This window comes from Mycetomoellerius zeteki, unplaced genomic scaffold (genome assembly GCF_001594055.1).
Source record: "Mycetomoellerius zeteki isolate Tzet28-1 unplaced genomic scaffold, Tzet1.0 scaffold149, whole genome shotgun sequence".
Taxonomy (NCBI): Eukaryota; Metazoa; Arthropoda; class Insecta; order Hymenoptera; family Formicidae; genus Mycetomoellerius; species Mycetomoellerius zeteki.
The window spans coordinates 689449-711421 of record NW_017256436.1 but is presented as its reverse complement, the minus strand read 5'-3'; the positions used below and the strand labels follow the sequence as shown (position 1 = coordinate 711421).

Sequence of the window (21973 nt, the reverse complement as noted above, 5' to 3'; positions counted from 1 at the left end):
AAATGTACACAAATTTGTTGTATTTCCCATATGGAAAATTGTGAATGGCTTGCCTATCTACATCCTCATCGCATTAACAATGACGATGAATAACAGTAAGAATTAATGGTAATTATGATAATGAACATGTTACTGCAAAATGTACAAAACTCTTCAAGCCCGCTTGCTGTCAGAGAATACACGGACAATGCAGCCGACACCGCTTATATTAAATACTTTTTCATGCCAAAGTAACAAGTGACTACTGCTACCTTCTGTCGGGATTTCAAAACCTCGGTAAATATATTTCATTAGAACATCTATTAAGTCACGATCTAATTGTGCTAAGCAATCGTCCATTTGATTCGACTTTATACTTAGAAGCACCTTCTGTGTTAAGTTTCGTGCACTGTCCTGCAAATAGAAAAATGTACTTGCATATATATATATATATATATATGGAAATTTATATTTAATAAAATACACATAACATTGTGAAATGATATTGGGTGCATTCAGCTCGCTATTAGGATATTCTTCTAGATTTATTTATTCATGGATCTAAAAAGTCTACTTCAATCACAGGCAATAATTACTAAGCGTTCACTCAACTATTATGTTCACTAAACACACCCGTTAGAGGAGCATGCTGGACTGTTAAGCTTGAAACTACATATTTTTTCATGAATCATACATAAACTTTAACTATTCATATATATTCAAATTTGCAAATTAGTCTTCTTAGAATTATATATAAAAATCATAAAATAAAAACAAAAGACCCAAATTGCAGAGCAATTTTCATCATTAATAAAATATAACATGCTCCTTTAATTGTGGACCTCGTGAAGTTACTTCTTAATCACAAAATTTAAATCGATTTACATTAAAATAATGACTGCTTCCCACAATTAATTTATGCAATTTTCAAGTACACGATGCCATTCCATTTAGCAAATCACAAAGTCGCTTTACGACAAAAGGTGAATCACCGTCTCGCAGTTTGAGGTTACCTTCACTTGCTGATTCTTACACTCCAACGGTGCGGACTTTAATACCGATATTAGGGCTTCCGCGTTCTTACCCTTGATAATTGTGTTAAGAAAAATCTCATAATGGAACTGCTGAAAAGTAAAGGCTCTGCGGAACGTTAAAGTATCGCAAAAGGATATTGGCTAAGAAGTGTCAAAATCTCGTTCTCGTCCGGACCGGTGGGCGCACCTACGCCGCCGTCCGCGTCCTCCTCTTTGAAATTGTTGTCGCTGTATTGGTCTACGTCGATCTTACGGAACGCGGACGCCGAGGTGTCCTTCTTGCCATCGTTCCTCGACATCTCGGCTGTGTGTGCTTGACGTTTCCTGCGCGTTCACGCCCGGCTTATCGAACACGGACAACAGCGTCAACAGCGACAGTCGCGCCCACAGTAGGTACGTTCAGATGCGGGTTGCGCGCATCAGCGCGCATCGGGCCGCGCCGCGCCATATTGACACCGATCGGCTCGTCCGCATGAGCCTCAAACTTGATTTCCATGTATCGTTTTTTATTATCTCCAAACATGATCATGCAATACAGCATATTTTATCGGAGAGATATCCTGGGAATGTCTTTAGGACATTCATAAGACATAGAGACATTCTCTGGATGTCCTTAGGATCCCTTGGAAAAGATGTCCTAAGAACGTCCAGAGGATGTCTCTATCTTCTATATGCGATATGATATATCCTATATAATAATAAATATAACGAACTTGCAGCAACATTGTTGCAATGTTTGCAATGTTGCTGTAATATTGCTCAAACGTTGCAATGTTGCTGGAATGATTTGTGCTGTATGAAGCTACGATCTGATTCACGCTCACAATTCTCGTGAGTATTATTTGTTCTTCTTTACCACTGATAAACAACAAGGATAAATGATTTCCAAGAGCGTTATGACCGTGAATCGTAACTCCATACATGGTAAAGCTATATACGGTTGATTGATATTGCTATAAATAAAGATTATGCGTAAACGCGTAAAACCCCTTTCTATTAGCAAGCGCATAGCAAGCTATATTATGTCCAGTCTTAATATGTTACCCGATCTACGATGAAGCATGCTAATTAAATTGCGTGCGTTCCCACACATATTAAATAAGAATTATAAGAGAAAGAATTATAAGGGAAAGAATACAAAGAGCCCAGCAATTCGCTTGTGCGAAGTGAGTTTCTAAAATTAGATTCCAAGATGAAAGTATATGAAATGTGTTTTTGACAGTGCAATTTTGTTTAAAAATTAATTCAGGGACCGCAGGTTTTGGAATTTCTTGGAAAATTATAATTTTGCGGATAATATATATAGAACGGTATGTAACGATGTACGAATGAAATATTTTGAATATTGTTCTCACATTCTGAAAATATTTCGGGATATTCTGAAATATTCTTGCAATGTTATTTTGGGATTTTGGAAATTTTACGAATATTTCAGGAATATTTAGCGTTTACTGGAACACGCGTGTAAGCAAAAATAATTTTAAAAGTATCATCTTTTGATGCTACTAATCTTACAGAATCTCAAAATGTCTCAAATAAAACTTAAAAAATGATGAATTCTAGGGATGCACCGGATCGTAAAATTACCATATACCGAATATCGGATATCTGAGAAGGCAATTTTTTCGAGTCGGATATCCGACATTTTCCGAATATCCGACCGGATTTCGGAAAACTGTTTTCTAAAAAAAAAAGCAGAAAAAGGGCTGTAGAGAAAAAATTGTAACTTTGCAACAATAAGATATTAATATGGCATTATGAATATGCATACTCATTTCTAAACATTTATATAATAACAAACAGGGCTGGGCATGTATTTGAAATACTTTTATTTGAAAAACAGTATTGGTAAGATAATTATATTTTGTATTTTGTGTTTCATGGGAGCATATAAAAGTATTTTGTATTTTGTATTTCAAATACTAACACATTGACAATCAATCTTATTATTTGAATTACAAAATGCAGAAAGCTTTCAATCTTTCGATTTTAAATACAAAATACGTAATACTTTTATGTGATCCGCTAAAATAAAAAGTACAAAATACGCTTGTACTGCAAATAGTGTTTTAAATAAAAGTATTTCAAATACATGCTCAGCCCTGATAACAAATCAGCAATTTAATGATATAAAATTTCAAACGGATATATTCCCGGATACTAATGATATCCGGTTATCCGGTCGGATAGTAAAAAAGTACCGGATAATACTGGATACCGGATACTTTCTGGATATCCAGTGCATCCCTAATGAATTCTTTGAATAATTTTCCGTTTCTTCAAGAATTTCTTTCTAATTTGTCCATTAAAAGTACGACTTCAAGTCAATATTTATTTGTTATGATGTCAGAAATGTGAATGTGCAGATGATTCCTATAACTCCGCATAATTTTTTATCAGAAACGAAATTCCGTTCGACAAAATGTATATATTTATATTAAATTGATACAAGGTTTTTGTTTTAAATAGCCTTGGGACTTTATATGGGCATAACGAGCAATTCATTTATCTGTTTTTCACACGCACTGCATATAATTTTACAATTTTTTAGAAGGCGATTTGAATCTTTTCCGAATATGAAAAATGCAGTACAATGGATGTGTTCAGGGAGACGCCTATTAGCTTTTTGTGTCAAGCTATCTTTGTTTTACATCTAATGAGACCGATAAAGATGACACAAATAGCGCTAATAGCGTCCAAACGCTCCTAATATCAATTTCATTTCGCATATATTACAGACCTGTCTTATTGACCTACGGTTCATCGTGATTGATTTCATTTTTTTAAAAATTGTATAAATACAAGTTATGATAATCTCATAGCTTTCCTCAGTTCTAACGTACGTCATGCTCGAGAGAGCTGACGTATTTTAGATTCTTAAAGAACTCACTCGTGCGTGAGGATGATGTAGGAAGTACGAGCAGGAAATCAATATCTCTGCGAATATGTGTGAAAGAGATAAACGATAATTTGTTCATAATCGTGTATAATTTTCAAGGCTAATAGCTCTTGTCTGGATGTTATATAGATATACTCATATTTATAATGATAAAGAGAGGATTATGCATTTTTCACTTATTCTGCGAAAACGCTGTTATTTTATCTCTTACAATATTTTGATGAAATAAAATTATAATGATCGAGTGAAATCGTCATTTATCATGTGACAGCAAACCAAAGATCTGATTATTCAAAATGATGTAGTTTAATGCTATGTAATTAATTAGTGTGCTGTGTAGTTATGGTAAAAAGATGCAATAATTCGCAATGATTTCGTGCGCATTATGTGATTAAATATATAAGTTAGCTAGTTTTGATTGAAGATAAAGGAATAAACAAAAATTCCAGCTTATTTTTTGATAGCTATTTGTATGAGATAAAAACGGGGCAAGTCTATAAACTTGGTCTTTATATGCGTGAAATCACTGTTAATGCAACAAGTATATACGCAACGTGGATATTCCCGATCGCTTGTCGCTTACTGGTTTTTTCCTGTATAAGGAAACAAGTTGAAAACAGATAAGAGTGGACAACTAATATAAATCGAAAAGCAGCTTACCAAAGACAGTCATTCGGTTGTTCTTTCGAGTATCATTAAAACGTTTTCATTTAACTTCTACTCGTTTTTGAACTTGGATTCGATATCGCACGGATACAATCATGAAATATATTTTTGCACGTGAGTACAGTGTAACAAAAAATATAGCTCTTGATTATTTTTTTCAAATCTATAAGACAACAAAAATCTATTCTCTTTTCGTGGATATCTGATACGTTTGAATTTGAATAACGCATTTCCGATGTTTTGTTAAGTCTTCAAATATTTAAAGAAAAAAACTGAGATATTTCTTAAGCTCTTATTTGATATTTTTCGAGATTTCTAAATTTGTCTGCAAATTTGCGTTAAAATGTGCATATGCACATCATGATACGTCGTTTTACTCGATAGTTGTGCAAGTATTGACCATGATTTGGTTGGTCGCCTTGGCATTCCCGCAAAGAGACTGGTCGGGCAACGTCGTCGATGACTCCATAATATTTGATAATAATGATGAGGTGAACAGCAGCACACCACCAAGCAGCACCACGCAAGGGACAATAAATAATAACAATAATAATACTAATACTAATAATAATAATAATTGTCCATGTATCGCGACTGCTGAATACAACCCGATATGCGGCACCGATAACGTAACCTACTGGAATATAGGAAGATTTAATTGCGCGAAAAATTGTAATCCACGTAAGTACTGCATTACTCCTACATTACTATTTTTTCTTCGTTATTACATTAAATTTATTTAAACTTCTTAACATGAATTTTTATAAATCTTCTCTTCATTACTTCTATTTAATTATTAAATCGTTTATAATTTCTTATTTCGACGAATAAATTATCTAATAACGCTAAATATTTTTTAAGAACTTGAGATAAGAGTCATCAGGGCTTGTGAACCTTACATCCAGCTGAGTAGTAATTGAATATCATATGGTCCGCCATCACTTCTATATGATTGATAAACATCACATATAGGTAAAGATAAATGTTAGTTTTTAACGTAAAACGTTTTATCTGTTTGCGTTATTATTATTTTTTGTTCACATAAACAAATGATAAAACTGTCACGTTTTGAATGTTATAGACTTATATACAACGTCTATTAGAGGAAATTTCTGATATCGCAAACTATTAATTCCTGACCATCAACATTTCGCAAACTTTATGTGTTAATAATGTATTCGATGTATTCCATTACATTTTAAATGTATGCATTTTTAATTTGTAATTGCTATTACGTTATGTAAAAACTACGGCTTACTGAATATTTAGACATACTTATATTAAGTTTACATTGTATATACAATACATTAAAGTATATTTCTACTATAATTGTATTAAATTAAAATGTAACATTTACATTACATTAAATTAGAAATTAATTAATACTCTGTTATGTGAATACTTACTTATTATATTTTAATATTACTCTATACGATTATTAATTATTAATTACAACAGTATGCACACATATGTCATCATAGAAACTGCAACTCTTAATTTTTTATAGTTTTAAAACACTGCGAGATAATCAATACAATCCTATTATAGTTGCCAAAAACGCGACTGCAAAGGTAATAATTATGTCGATACAATATTATTAACATTCTTGTGCATAATAAGAATAAATCTGACAAATGAATGCTCACTTGTTGAAACGAGACAATCTGAATTCTTAAAGGTTTTTCTTTTTATTAAATGTACTAATGAATTCTTATTCAATATTCTAACATTACTGTTTTCATAACTTTTTGTTAGAAAAAGAATTTGAGTAATAACATCAAATGTTTTTTTAATTTTAAAATATCTTTTATATTGTAAAGATATTAATTTTCACTATTTTTTAATCTTTTATTTTCGTAAAAAATTTGAAAATTATTATGCAGCTAGTGAATAGGTCATATCATTATATTGGGGAATTCCTGTTCGCTTATACTTGCGCGCATTGTAGACAGAACCGTTGGTTGGCAACCGGTTCTATATAAAAGCAAGCGCAACTAATGCTGCTAAACAGTAGATCCTCGAATTTATATTCAGAATATCATCTTGGACATCACACAACGTCGATTGCTGATTTCTCATCAAACTAATTTTAACAAAATGTTGTTTTATTTATTATTGAGTAAGAAAACTATTTTAAACATTTTGTACATGACGCGAAATGTTATTCTTATAGATCAATTAGTGCTAATATCTCAATCATGTTGAATAATTCTTATAGTTGCTGCATCGCCGTTTGTCATTATCGCGTTTCCACAAGTAAGTAAACATTCTTTAATATACAAAATATTCTTTTGTAGGGGAGAATATTTTAATGATTTTAAACATTTGCATACGTTGTCAAGAAGTATAATCATGTCTTGTACTGTAAGCACTGCTTGTATTGTAAGCACAGTAATTAAGTGATGACACAGACACATCATGACGTTTGTGAGTCGATTAATTCTTAATTAGGATTTCCTTTATGTAACAATAATATCTTTATTTTACGCTCTATGAACAGAGAGATTAAAACAAGAGATGATCGCATTCATACTTGTTTATATTTTAATATTGTATTTATTTTAATATCCTGAAACCAATATTGTAAAGTTATCTATATAATTTTGTTGAAAATAATATTTCTGTATTTTCTAAAAAAAAAGTGTCGAGGATCTAATATTTGAAGTGTAATTTGATAAATGTATGTGTGTATATCACAAAATTTGGATAACGCATCTGTGGAGATGGCTCAAGTAGATGGTTTCATCTTTGACGGTCCAGTGGCTTCCGAATCCAATGGACAACAAAGAATTACTTCAACGTCCACAACTACCTCTTCTATTATACTTGACAATATATATAATGTATGCGTAATGAACTGTCCGGTAATTATAATTCTTTTCTCACTGAAATCTCTCAACGTAACTTTATTCAAAACAATTTTTAATTCAAGAGAAAATTTTGTTAAATAAATTTTACATCTACTGCTGAAAAATAATCTTATTGTTAATATTGAATCTTTCTCTCTCTCTCTTTCTCTCTGTAAATATCATTCTTATCATAGGTGACGACCGAATATAATCCTGTTTGTGGTACGGACAACGCTGATTACGTTAATCCAGGAAGATTAGGCTGCGCGCAACGTTGTGGGAAAGGTGAGATGCTTCATAAAATTAATATTTAAAACATACATATAATAAATTAATGTTTAATTTTTGTCATTTTGTCTAATAATTGGGTCATGTCCACTAATTGGTATTTGTCTTAGATTGTTTTTATCAGTTCTTTTGATTTATCTTTATTATTATTATTGCTTAGTGCTTACATCCTTGAAGTTATATTGTAAATTGAATATATTAATGTACACTACCATATTATATTTATATTTATATATTTTTTTGTACATACATTAAGGAAAAAAGAAAAGACTTCCTTATTTAAATCTAGATGGGGAAGTTTTTTCTTTTTATATTAATAAGATAGAAGGAAGACAATTCTTTTCAATATTCTCGATTGTTCTAGCATTAATAAATTTTGCAATAGCAAAAGTAGGTATTTAGCACATATATATTTATACGTTTAATAATCTTTGTCCTATAAAATATATAAAATAATAAAAACTTCTATGCATAATTACAGTATAAAGTATAGTGTAATTACGAACGCATTACAATGCTTAACACATAATAATTTATATTTACAGACGTGACATTAAATTATTATGGACGCTGTTCAACAAGCCGAACTGGATAACAAACGATTTACATTATACAATACAATTCACGGTAATAAATATTTTGATAAAATATTTATAAACGTATAAAGAAAAATATTTATACATTGTGTAATATATACATTTTAGTATGGCAATTTTCATGTCGCAATGTTAGGCCTATTGAATTGTTATTCCTTTGGCAATTGTAATATCCTTCATTAATTTGTTATTATTGAATTTCGGGAATCCTATTGTTGTGTTCATTATTATATTTATTGTGTTCATTATTAATTTTAATATTGTCATTTTCTTCTTCAAAAAAATACAATTTTCTCAATTTTTCCATTAACGCTGTAGATCTCAATGTCTTCTTGATGACTTATGTATGTACGTTCATTCTACTAAAAATTCCGCAGCAGTCAGTATGTCATAGTTGACGTATTGACTGCTGCGGAATTTTTGCTCTCCATTTTTACTGTGAAACAAGACAATAAAATGTACGACAATAAGATTCAAAGACTTTAATAATTAAATAGCGATCAATATGTATATAATGTAAAATAAGTGAATATTTTCGATCATCGCGCGGAACTTTATGTCTAATAATAATTTTTGTGAATTTTATATAACTTATCTTTCCGCTTATTATTTGAATCAAGAGTCAATTATACTTCGTCTTACAATTTTGTAGTCAACGTTTATACAACTATCTGCATTATAAACTATAAACATATAATATAAACAAAACTTTGACTCCTTAAATTTTCGTTTTTTTTTGTAACTATCGAATTGACTCTAAGATCGATTGTGTTGTCGAAATGCAGTAGACAGAACCTCATTCGAATAATCTCAATAATCAATAGACTCTGCATGTAAAATCATCCAAGCTGCGTCACATTCCCTCGCATTAAAAAGAAAACAATCTATTAACAAAGTGAATCAGCTCGCTCACAGGAACAGCAGAAATATTTGTTTTACATACATCCGCAGTCTTGATAATGTCACGTCCAAGTAATAATACGTACCGAAGTTCTGCATAGGAACAATAGCCTTCGCTATATTAGTATGTACAAGTTAAATTCAATTTGAATGCGGCTAGATCTTGCAATTTGCAGAAAGGCAGATCCATTTATACACTTACATATGTTATGACACTGATCCTGTAAATACCCATCCCGATACGTCGATGTTCTGTAAACTTGTGGTCTTATTCCCCTTTCGAGTCTCAACAACTGCTGCCTCAACAGACTACCTGTCAATGGTATCGTTGATTGACACAAGGCCGTACAATATTGCACAGATACATAGTATCGTTTCCATGTGATTAATAAATATGACATGTAGGTGAAGATAATTGCGATATTTTTAACGCTGATAAAATTGTGTGACATTATTTTATTTTATCTCTTTGCTTTATTATTATTTTTTATTTATACAATGATAAAACCGGCATGTTAAATATTACAGACTTATATACAACGTCTATTTATTAACGTAATGATAAACTTTTGTACTTTCAAGATTTTGATATTACTAGTTCAATAACATTTTGTTAAAAATTTGTAAGAAATTTGAATTGCAGTGATAAGAAAAGACGATGCTGCAACTGCAAGAATTAAATAATAAACAACACAATGGAGATATTATAGAATTAATTAATTGATACATAAGCATAACGTTTCTGATACACGAAACGCGAGTATTTGAAATAATCTTTTTATTCAGCAATAAAATAACATTTTGGTTAAAAAGCCGCCAGTTATCAACATCGCATAAATATTAAAAAAATTTTTTAATATTGCTGTTTTCTATACACATATAATTCCTTTTAGTACTTCAAAGTCTTCCATTGTTACACAAAGTTTGAAAATTAGCATGCAATAAGTGTATTGAGCAATTTTTTTATCATACGCTTACATTACGATATAGCCACCAATTAACAACTAGTTCCATAAAAGGAAGCGCAACATGATACTGCCAACAGTAGCTCGACAAATTTCTGTTAGTAGATTACCTTAAGTTAGATCACATAAAATAACATATAACATCGATAACTGGTGATCTTTGATCAGGCAAATTTTAACAAAATGTTATTTTATTTGTTGCTGAGTAAGAAAATTATTTCAAATATTTCATGCATGTTGCGAATTGTTTATGCATCAATTAATTGATTCTAATATCTCCACTGTATTGTATAATTCTTACAGTTGCTGCATCGCCGTTTCTTATCACGCGATTCAACAAGTAAGTAAATATTTTTTCGTGCGATCTGTTGTAGGAGACAAATGAATAAATATTTAAACGATTCAAGACATTTGAATATGTTATAATGTCAAAAAATATAATCATGTTCTATGCTAACAATAAGTGCAATAAGCTATGATGCAGATATATCATAATGTTCGTGGATCGTTTGAGTTCTTAATAATTAATATTTTCTATATAACAATGATATTCTTATATTATTTGTTCCATATGAATGAAAATATTATAATGAAAAGTTTGCACATACTCTATTCATATTTTAATATTTATTTTAATATTCTGAAATCAATATCGTGTAAAATGCTTCGTACAATTTTGTATTTTTGAAAGTAATATTTCCGTTATATTTAAAAAAAAATCGGGAATTTAATATTTGGAAGTTTAATTCGATAAACATTATAGAATTTGGATAACGCAGCAGAAATAGTTCAGGTGGATGGTAACAGTCCAATGGCTTACAGACAATCTAAGCAAAGTGACGATTTATCCCTCTCAGCTCAGGAATGCAATGTATAACTATAATTTTTTATTATTATAATTAAAAATCTTTTACATCTTTTTCTGAAAAATAAGTTTAATGTTAAACCTATAACGGCATTTTTTTGACAGATAATATTAATTTACGATCCTGTTTGTGGTACAGACGAAATTACTTATATAAATCGATCACATCTACAATGCGCGCAATGTTGTGGAAAAAGTAAGATACTTCATTAAAACTTCATTATATTTAATAGTTATTTATTTTTTATATGAAAAACACATACATGATAGTAACATAAACAAGCTTTCTATTAGTGTAACAATGATCTTAAAGACATTTTTTGATTTATCACTAGAACAGTCAAACTGATTGTTTTAATGTTTTCCAATAAGACAAAGAGATTCTTTTTGTCAATTCTTTTAATCCATCTTTATTGTTATTATTATTGTTGTTGTTCAAATCTTTGAAGTTACATTAATTATATTTTTGAAGTAATTAAATTGATAGTTACTAATATGCAAATTAAAATTGCAAACTAAAATTACAAAAAAAATTTTCTTTTTTACATACAAGATGGATGGAAAATCGTTCTTCTAAATAGTCTCGATTCCAGCATTAATGAATAATACAATAGCAAATTAATTTACCAATCATATTTAATAATATTTGCACTAAAAAATATATAAAATGACAAAAAATCCTATATATAATCAGGACATAAGACAATACGATTGTAAACGATGTGATTAAAATATTCAACATACAATACTTTTTGTTTACAGATGTAACAGTAAAATGTTCTGGAAGCTGTATACAATGTGCAACTGAATAACTTATGGTTTTCATTGTAATACAATTTATCATAATAAATGTTTTAATCAAAATTGGCAAATGTAAGAAAAATAAACATGTTTACACACCATAATGTATGTATAATATTATATGTATTAAATATACTTATTTGCTTTATAATAGAAAATAACTGTTTATTGACTTTTTCTTTGATCTTTTTACTTTGAATGGTTTTAGAATTAACATTATAAATATCAAACAAATTATGTAAATGTGCTTTATGGTATTTAAATTTTATTATTGTTAATATGCAGATATATATGTATTTAAGTATATATGTCTCATAGAAAATATGTAAAATTATCTGCATTATAAATGTATACTTATACTGTCTAGACAAAGCTCTTGCTCCTTATAGATCAGGTCTGGTAATTATAGCGAAGTAATTCCAACTATTCCAAGACTGATTGTCCTATCGGAATGCAGTAGGCAGAGCGATTAGAGTTTAAATAATTGATATACGCAGACGATATATGAAACGTTGCTCTGTCACATCTCTTCTCGCACAAAAAAAACACTGATCGAGTGAATCGAGTTACTCAGAAGAACAGCCGAAAATATAAAGAATATTTAATACCTGCTTTATGTTCAGAGCATCTATCATGGAACAAAATCAGAATGAATTCCGATCGGAATTATTCCGTTTTCCCTAGAATTCATTCCGCCTTTGTTCCATGATAGATGCTCTGAACATAAAGCAGGTATTAAATATTCTTTATATTTTCGGCTGTTCTTCTGAGTAACTCGATTCACTCGATCAGTGTTTTTTTTGTGCGAGAAGTATAAGTAAACGTTTATAATGCAGATAATTTTACATACTTTATATGAGACATATATACTTAAATGTTCCATGATAGGTACCCTGGTACATGTTCCATGATAGGTACCCTGGTCTCGTTACGGCATGCCCGAGTATTGCCAATAATATTATACGTTTCGAAATTCCGCGAAACCGATCTTCATTATACCAGCACGTACCAGTTAAATTCAATTCAAATGCAGCTAGATCTAGCAATTTGCAGAAAGGCAGATCGATTAATTTACTTAGTTATGTTATGACATTGATCCTGTAAATACTCATCTCGATACGTCGATGATCTGTAAACTTGCGGTCTTGCAGTTCTCCACGACAACGAATGCCTGTCGATGGATGGAATCGTTGATTGACGAAAGCTTGCTGTACGATATTACACAGATGCAATTATAAATGAAAAGAATTTGGATGAAACAAATAGGATGGGAAGTAAGTAAGGCTGCTACTTTTGTCGTTATTTTTTATAATAACGATTTGGTAATGACGTTGCAATTTTTTATGACACTAAAAATAACTAATTAAACGCTAAAGAGTTGAGAGAGTTGCTTTTGAAAAGTAACTCGTCACCATATTGTTTACTTGTTGTTTACTTGTTGAATATACTTTTCATTTACTTCTGAAAAATAAATTTAATATTGAACTTATAATGGCATTTTTAATTGTCACAGACGACATTGGAATTCGATCTCATTTGTGATACATTACTTATAGCAATCTAAGAAAATTGCATTGCGAGCAACGATGTGGAATAGGTGAAATAGAGACATTATTTTATTTAACAATTGTATTTATTTTACTATATGAAAGATATATGCGTGGTAACAATGTAAAACAAGCTTTCTATCAGAATGACAATGTCTCGGAGACAAATTTTTCATTTTAACGCTAGAACGATCAAGTTAGTTGTTTTAATATTTTTCAATAAGTCACGTAGTTTCTATCAATTTTTTTAACTGCCTTTATTATTATTATTATTGCTTAAATCTTTTAAGTTATATTAATTATAAGACGAAAATTGATATTAATATGTAAATTATGAGGAAAAAAGATAAAATTACGTAAGAGTTTTTTTTTTTTTTATATATATACATCATATACACATAACATAAAAAGAAAATCATTCTTCTAAATGTCCTCGGTTGTTCTAGCATTAACAGATTTTGCAACAGCAAATATATTTACCGGACATATTTATACATTTAACAATCTTTGTCCTATAAAATATATAAAATAATAAAAACTTCTTACATATAATTACAGTACAAGGCAGTGCGATTGCGAACGCAGTAAAATATATATTCAACATACAATATTTTATATTTACAGACGTAAAACCGAAAGATCATGGAAAGTGTACAACAGACGAAACTGGATAACTTACAATTTTCATTATAATACAGTTTATGATAATAAATGTTTTAATGTAAAATTGGCAAACTTAAGAAAAATAAACATACGAGGATGATTCGAATATGAACGAAACTTTTTTTGTATGAATACAAATCGATAGGTGTTTTTATACTGATAATGGGTGTTGGTAGATGTTTTTATATTGAGTGACAGGTAGAAGTATTTGCTCATTTGTTCGAAGTGTTCGGACATCGCGACAATAACTACAGAAACAATTTCCATGAGGCCACAACTATATCGAGCATGAGTAGACGCCCTTACTTGTCATTCACAATCAGTGTAAATACATCTACTAACATTGATTTGTATTCAACACAAAAAAAAGTCTCGTTCATATATGAATCACTTACGTATGTACACACCGTAACGTGTGTACTGTATAATATGTAACAAACATATTTAATTGTTTCATAAGCAAAAATAAGAGCTTATTGACTTTATTTTTATATAATCTTTTTACATTAAATGATTTTAAAATTAACATTATCAACATCAAACAAATTATAATGGGCTTTTATTAGATATTTAAATTGTTAATACAAAAAGTATATATATTAAATTGGTGGGAATGGTTTATTCCTTTTATAAAATTTAATTTTTGTTTTAAATAAAATTAATGACTTTTAAAAAATAAAATTTCTTAAAAAATCAAATTGAGAAAACCATTTCTTATTCTTAATAAAATAAATAAATCCACATCACAAATAATAAAGTATGTAATTAAAGTCCTAAAATAGAAAATATGACTAGTGATTACTTTAAAATTTTACGATAAAAAAATTTTATTATAAGTGTAATAATATTTTTTATTGTTTTAACTTTATTTAAAACTTTTTATATTAATAATATTTAAATTGCCCTTGCGTTTGAAAAATGCAGAAAATGAATCTATCCGATTGAGGAATCGTTTCGATCGGCCCATCTAACCCTTCGTGCGATTTCAAAGTTTCCTCCGTGAATCCCGTAAAGATGTCTCGCCAATATCTGAGCTCTGTCTTCTTCGGCTTCTACAGCCATTTTTCTGTAGCGACGAACGGCTATAATGCAACCAGCGGTGAGTGCAATTTGAATTATTAACCAAAAGATCAAAAGACCCAGAGCTAAACTCGCGTCCACGCAAAAGAGGCTGTCAGATTCTGGAAAAAAAAAAACAAAACTTGTGTAGCTCCGTTAGCTCTGTCGTATAACTTTATTATCTAGACTTTAAAAGTGCAAAAATCAAATTTCTAGAATCGAAGTTTCCGACGCTTGCAGGACGTAGCGATATCGATATTAAACTCACTTCCGCCGGTGATCAAAAGCGTATCAGGATTTTCCCTGGATAAATGGTCTGCCGTTATCACTGGACTTTGAACGACGATAGATAGTTCTAATGGTAATTCCACGGGAGTGAGGTTTCTGAAAATTTCAGTTACCTCGGCAGTGACTGGCTCCCCGATCGACCGCCGCTTCCTGCCATACGATGGTTGTCCTCCTCTGCATATGGCCTTCAAAGAAATCATAAATTTCAAATTTTCTCACTCTTTAATTAACCTAACTAATTTGTACAAAGATACTAAATTATTTTTATTTATTAAAGAAATGTTATTAATATTCTTTTATGTAAAAAGAATTTTATTATTATATTTTAATATTATATCCTAAAATACAATCATGACTTAAAGAACTTGAAATGATGTTAAAAAGAATATGTAGTTTGTTTACCGGCTCACATTGTTCGATACAAAATCTAACAATGACGTTAAATCGAACGATTTGACTGTCAGGAAATTTGAAGGCAGTAAATGTTGAGATCAAAGATCGATTATCGATTGGATCCTTCAATAGCGCGGGAAAGGTCGCCGGATCTGTTGGACATCCAATTTCGTCAAGAAGAAGATACGAGGATTCTCCGGATGCGCTACTAGCTACGAGGTGTCCAGCTGCGATGTCATAAGTTCCTGTCAAACCAAAGAATTATAATATAATTTTTTTCAAAATAAAATATATTTAATGCAACTGAAACTAAATTTACGAAAAGTTAATTTTAAATATTTCTTAATTAAAAAATTATTAATGCTACAATACTCTTATTAAAGGAAATTTGAATTGAAAATTTAGTAAGAGAACAAAGATACCGTTTACGGGATGAATTTCAATTCTGAGAGTTAACTTCTCTCCCAATTGGGTAACGACAGCGTCCATATTGCTTTCGTTGAGAATCCTCATCGTCACCACTGGCACCTCGGACGAAACGTTCACTACAATTGAGCCAACCGGCGGTACGCCTGCGCTACAAAAGAATAACCAGAGCCGGAATATCGGGGACACTTGTCACAGTATCGGGATGGTTTTGCATCAGATGGCAATTTAAGTGAATATGTCATTTGAAACAATTGTGAACGCTATCCTGTAAGAATTAAAAAAACTAAACTTACTTTGGGTCCTCGAAAGAGAAATTCGAATGAACGGTCACGTTTCTCGGTTCCGGAAGACCACTCTCATCTAAGGTGCATCCGACTCTCACTGACTGATCTCCCAATCGCTGAATGATTGGATTATACTGTATCACAATGATACCCCAAATCAACGTGTGCGTCCTGAAAAAACAAGATTCGGTAGCTTAGTAAAGTTAGCCTTTAATTCGATTAATATATTATAATATTATAGTATAATCATTTTCATTTTTTTTATCGCACTTGATAGTGATACAAATAAGGAAAGAACAGTTTTACTGAAATATTTAAAAATGTAGCAATAGATACAGATCTAAAAATAGTTCAATTAAACTCAAAATCATTTTTTTATGTAAGACGTTTAAGCTGGTTGATAAAAAAAGAACTTTTTGCAACTTAAGTACATACTTTAGTTTCTTACATAACTACTTTGATAGTCAACAAAAGCATTTTCAGATTTGTATCTACTTAAATTTTTAGATACTTCAATAAAATAGTTTTTCCTTGAATTGATTCAATTAGATGATTTCGAGAGCAAGTACCGATTTTCGTTGCTGATGGAAAACGCGGGTGTAAGACCGCATACGAGGTCAGGCTTGTCAATTTCCTCTTTCTTTGGCAGCGGCAATTTTAATATCGTTACATTTTTCCCAATACCATTAACGCTGCAAGTCGTAACATCTCCATATCCATTCGCGTACACCCGTCCTATGAAGGGCTCCGCAGTAGTCAGTATTATTGTCATTGTTGATTCGCCACATTCCACTTTCACTGCAAAACAAGACAGTGCCAGTATGGAAAATAAATGAACAATAAAATTTATAGATTTTAATAAATAAAACAGCAACTAGCATGTATATAATGTAAAATAAATTAATATTTCAAGTCATTGAACAAGATCTTATGTTTAATTATAATTTTTATGAATTTCATATATTCCATCTTTTCGCTTTTTTAAACTATAAATCGATTACTATTTGATTTTTGAAATTTTATGGCTGAAATTTGTAAAACTATCCACATTGTAAACGTACGATCTATACAAGGTTCTTGCTCCCTGTAGATCACGTTAGGTCTGGGAATCAATGAACTGACTCCAAGACCGATTGTACTGTCGGAATGTAGGAGACAAAGCGGTTTCTTCTCCGAATAATCGACAGTATAAGCTCTACACATGAAACCATCCACGCTACGATCACATCTCTCTTCGCACTAAAAAATTGTAATCTAGTAACAAATGAATCAGCCAACAAAAACAATAGAAAATACAAGGTATACTTGTTTTACGTCCAGTCCTGGTAACGCCACGTCCGAGTATGGCAATGATACGTTTCGAAATTCTGCGTAGGAACAATAGCTCTTCGTCGCTATATTAGAGAGAATACATAAAAATTAAATTTAATTCGAATGCAACTCGATCTTACGATTTACAGAAAGACAGAGATTGGCTTATCGACTTACTTATGTTATGGCACTGATCCTGCAGATACTCGTCCCGATACATCGACGATCTGTAGGCTTGCGGTCTGGTACCCCTTTCGAGCCTTGACAACGAACACGTGCCAATGGTATCATTGATTGACAAAGGCTCGCCCGTACGAAATTGCGCAGATACACATTCGTTCCCTAAGGTCACTTTATTATTCAAATTGACCGTGCACAGCTTATAATTTCATGAAAATTTCAATTCATTTGATAACTAGGACTCGACACAATCCACACGATTACTTGACATACCTGCTTGTAGACACTTCTCGTAACACTCGCTTCTCCGTAATGCTTGATGGAACCAGCCAGACTGTCCCTCTTTTAAAACAGCTCCCAAGGTTCTTTCTACTTGCCATAATCGCTGTTGTTTGCAGCTCAGCGGGACTGAAAACGCAGAGAGATTAAAAAATGCATTTCCAGAAATATTATTTCTAGTTTTTCTTTTCTAGAAATAAGAAATCATAAAACTTTATTTCAATGCTTTAGATTTTCTTCTATAAAACAATTGCAAATTCATATGTAGCTCTTTAAATTCTAATACAGAAATTAGAAAAATTTTAGCTAACAAAAAATAAATTGTATTTTAATAATACTTTGTATACATAACAAAAAATAGTTTTTATTATTACCTGTAACACAAATCTTATTGAAAAGCGTAGCATTCGTTTCAGGAATGAGTTCCTCACTTTTTACTTGCACACTGTAGCAGATGTTCCTCGCGAAGTCGACTACGAAAGCTGTGCAATTCAAACTTTTACACCTGTGATAGACGAATTTTTAAACGATAAATTTACATACTTTTGTGCGTAATAGAACTACGTAAATACTGTGTTTGCTTCACATAAGTACTTTTCACAAAAATTTAACGTTAATTTTTCTTAAAAAAGATGTTGCGATATCAAAGCGCTATTTTTCATTTTCGCAAGAGATGTATAATTCATTAAATGCATCTATTAACGAACAACTATATACGTATGCAAAATATCCATAATTCATCTAAAGACTGCATTTACTTATAATTTCCCGGAACAACTAAGCAATTTATTCATTGAAACGTAATTACGAAATCTACACGAAAGAAAGAGATACTTGATGGATCACCTATCAAAGCAAGGCGCGATGATACCGTTATTACTTATAGACGTCACACCATTTTTGTAAATTACAGTCTCTACAGCATTTGCTGGCTTTGCTCCGGCGATCTTTTCCCATCCCGTATCTTGATCCTGGCAACTCTGAGACCAACCTGAAGGGCATAGGTGCGTGCTTTATAAAATGTGAATTGCAGTTGTAAACAGCCTTGTGTCATTCCTACACAATGCACTACGCACTATCGCTGATTCTAGATAAAGAACACGATTGTACGTGCAATTCACAGACGTGGACGACTGTTTTGCTAATCAAACTTAAAAAGTGAATAAAAGGTGACAGAAATGAAAAGTATCTTTGCTAAAAAGACATCAGTAAAATTTTTTTAAATCATTTTTTAAGTATAATAATTAAAATTTCTTCTCTTAATTTAATTAATTTTATTCATTATTTTGACGAAAAAGAATCCTTTTTTCATACTTTACGATGCATTTATGTCCAGCTATATTTTTCACAGTGCATCACTCGCACGTTGAAGCTCACCTGTACTCGAAACAAGGCAGCAGACGAAAATCGTGCCGGCGAAACGCAATGTCGTCATCTTGTATGTTTCCACTGCAAACAACAGGGCAAGACCAAATTGCAAGAGGTTGTTTTTCAAGAATTTCCCAGATTGTTTTACCTCCAGAACGACATCTCCTGCTTCTAATCGCGTCACTGATGTACCTGTGCAAACGTCGTTACGTAACGCCGTTATCACGTGTAAAAGCTGAAATTGGCACGCATGACATTAGGTCGCGTAGACTTGTCGAGTGGAAAAGCGGCCAAACGCAATCATCCGTCAATAGTTTCTTTAAGGACCTCTCCCTCCTAATTTCAAGGTTTCAAGATAATTTCAACGTTTCTCATAAACGAGTTCCTCGCGTTATGCATGCCGTTTTTACGTTGCATTTTTAGTTTCGCTATCTTTTAATACAACATAAGCACACAATGTAATCTGCACGATAGCGGCTTATAGCAGGATTTATTTCGTAAAACACGAATTCTGTTGAAACTCGTGTGTTTAATAAAATAAATCCTTCTATAATCTCTATTTGTTATATAAGTCATTTTTTCTATCGAATACGAACAGATATAGCGTGCGTATTTACATTTCATAGTAAAAAAATTTTTTTATTTAATTGCAATCCAAAATATTCTCTTGAGAAGCAAACATTCCCTTTTGCTCGTAAAGATTTTAAAAAATTGTCAAGTGTTAAGTCATAGTTGATTAATCGAAGGAGTCACACTAATGCATTATTAATACATGTGTGACAATATCGATGATCCGAATGTATGACAACATTGATGATGGCTCATATTTAATACTCATATTTAAAACAGTAGGTAATGAGAAGAATAACGAAAGATAATAGCTAAGCTATTTTTGCATTGACACGTAATCGCGCATTTAGCTGATAAGTTTAAAACATGAGTAAAAAAGAAGTTTTTAAAACCATGTTTATGTTTTATAATCTTACGTTACGTTTTATTTAAAAGATAAACATCTTGTAAAATACAAAACCGTATTTTTGTGACGATATACTTTTTATATTCTGTAGAAAAAGTTTAAAGAAAAATGTTTACACAGATTGCTTTAAGTAAAAAAACCGTGTTCGAGAGATAAACCACATAAAATGTTGGAACAAGATAAATAGATTCATATATTCTAAGATTTTTATACTTTGTGCAAAAACAAGGATGAAACTCGTGATCTCTTCGAGACTAGAACTCGTTTAAAAATTGCGAGTTCAAGTCTTTTGTACTTTGTACTTTGGAAGCGTTCACTCACGCTCTTGTGCAAACGCTGATCCGTCATTGAGCTCTTCTAGTAGCGATCGTCACACTTAGCTGAGACGTGCATCGTCGGCCGGGTTAGAGATCGGAGCACCTCCTGCGCGACTTCAGCTTCATGCGCTTCTCATCGAGCCGCGCTCGCGATTCACTCTCGATGGACATCCATCCTTTCGTTCTGCCAGCGGAGAGTGAGATTAACGCCGGTACGTGTCGGCTTACCGTGCAACTGCGAAGCGTACACGTAACGAAATGAAAAGCAATCGCCATGCATCGTGCCACAACGGCGGATACGAGGAAGAGCAGAGGGGCATTTCATCCGCCTGCCTGTGTGATCGAACGATCGGATGCGGCTGGGTAAATACCGGCACCGCGCGACCATCCATTCACCGGCATTGTCGTTAAAAAAAAAAAGAAAAAAGAACGATGGCGAGGTCGGCAAACGATTATCTGGGATGTTCCGCGCCGCCCAAGTGTGCGACGTTCGCTCACCGTTGACACAAATTCGGCCTTCGTCGCATCGTTATCGCTTAAAAGTACTCGACGCTCACGTGAAACAAAGACGAGCTGTTGGCTATTGAAATAACGTTAAAGATATAATATTGAATCGCGTCTAGATAATTATTAGCGTGATTATAGTATGCAGATCTAAAAGAAAGTAGATCGTTCACCAGGTGATATTTGGAGCAATTTTCAAAAAATCAAAATCAATGGAAGACAAGGATTATTTTGAGATAAATAAGAAAAAGATTTGGTTACAGATCTCAAAATAAATTATTTAATAGATTATCCAAAGCTGTTTAGTGAAATGTTCCAAGTGTTAGTAGTACAATGTAGTTTCCCACGGTGTAGCCATTAAAATTGAACAAGCATCGGAAGCCTGTATCGATAGCGAACATCGAAACTTGTGTCCTTCATTTTACGTAACTATCTGGCATCGTTTACGCTCGTTAGCCAGTGGCACATATATCGATATAGCAAGACGGCATATCTAACGCACTTCGTAAAATGAGAGAATTCTTTCGTGAACA

At 31.8% G+C, this 21973-nt stretch overlaps 4 protein-coding genes and 1 long non-coding RNA gene across 7 annotated transcripts; 3 read left to right on the top strand and 2 right to left on the bottom strand.

Moving 5' to 3' along the window:
* Positions 1 to 4: 4 nt before the first annotated feature.
* On the bottom strand, positions 5 to 1448 carry Arpc5 (Actin-related protein 2/3 complex, subunit 5). The gene is made up of 3 exons (XM_018444130.1): positions 1152 to 1448; positions 993 to 1065; positions 5 to 393 (listed from the first exon to the last, which is right to left on the bottom strand). Exons 1-3 carry the CDS (start codon positions 1310 to 1312, stop codon positions 154 to 156), a joined length of 474 nt encoding a protein of 157 aa, XP_018299632.1. The 5' UTR covers positions 1313 to 1448; the 3' UTR covers positions 5 to 153.
* A 2980-nt stretch (positions 1449 to 4428) lies between these two features.
* LOC108720278 (putative uncharacterized protein DDB_G0286751) lies at positions 4429 to 5843 on the top strand. Its single transcript, XM_018444178.1, has 4 exons — positions 4429 to 4692; positions 4963 to 5259; positions 5440 to 5550; positions 5660 to 5843. The coding sequence occupies exons 1-3, from the start codon at positions 4674 to 4676 to the stop codon at positions 5496 to 5498; spliced, it is 375 nt and encodes a 124-aa protein (XP_018299680.1). The 5' UTR covers positions 4429 to 4673; the 3' UTR covers positions 5499 to 5550; positions 5660 to 5843.
* Positions 5844 to 6442: 599 nt separating this feature from the next.
* LOC108720258 (uncharacterized) lies at positions 6443 to 8377 on the top strand. The gene is given in 6 exon segments (XM_073512017.1): positions 6443 to 6602; positions 6604 to 6697; positions 6797 to 6834; positions 7278 to 7442; positions 7622 to 7712; positions 8261 to 8377. Coding segments are annotated over 6 exon segments (465 nt in total). The 5' UTR covers positions 6443 to 6575; the 3' UTR covers positions 8311 to 8377.
* A 2656-nt stretch (positions 8378 to 11033) lies between these two features.
* LOC108720259 (uncharacterized) lies at positions 11034 to 11933 on the top strand. Its single transcript, XR_001936520.1, has 3 exons — positions 11034 to 11047; positions 11147 to 11237; positions 11804 to 11933. It is a non-coding gene; the product is annotated as an uncharacterized lncRNA (long non-coding RNA).
* A 3025-nt stretch (positions 11934 to 14958) lies between these two features.
* LOC108720404 (uncharacterized) lies at positions 14959 to 21674 on the bottom strand. 3 transcript variants are annotated; one of them, XM_018444408.1, is made up of 15 exons: positions 20941 to 21674; positions 19792 to 19835; positions 19653 to 19724; positions 19122 to 19266; positions 18650 to 18780; positions 18270 to 18404; positions 17994 to 18158; positions 17811 to 17899; positions 17567 to 17744; positions 17075 to 17303; positions 16515 to 16676; positions 16215 to 16369; positions 15802 to 16037; positions 15380 to 15584; positions 14959 to 15233 (listed from the first exon to the last, which is right to left on the bottom strand). In XM_018444408.1, the coding sequence occupies exons 3-15, from the start codon at positions 19708 to 19710 to the stop codon at positions 14986 to 14988; spliced, it is 2136 nt and encodes a 711-aa protein (XP_018299910.1). In that variant the 5' UTR covers positions 19711 to 19724; positions 19792 to 19835; positions 20941 to 21674; the 3' UTR covers positions 14959 to 14985. The 3 variants fall into 3 exon arrangements, with proteins under 3 accessions (XP_018299910.1, XP_018299906.1, XP_018299907.1); XM_018444404.1 differs by having other exon boundaries at positions 19653 to 19878; XM_018444405.1 differs by having other exon boundaries at positions 19653 to 19835.
* Positions 21675 to 21973: the final 299 nt, after the last annotated feature.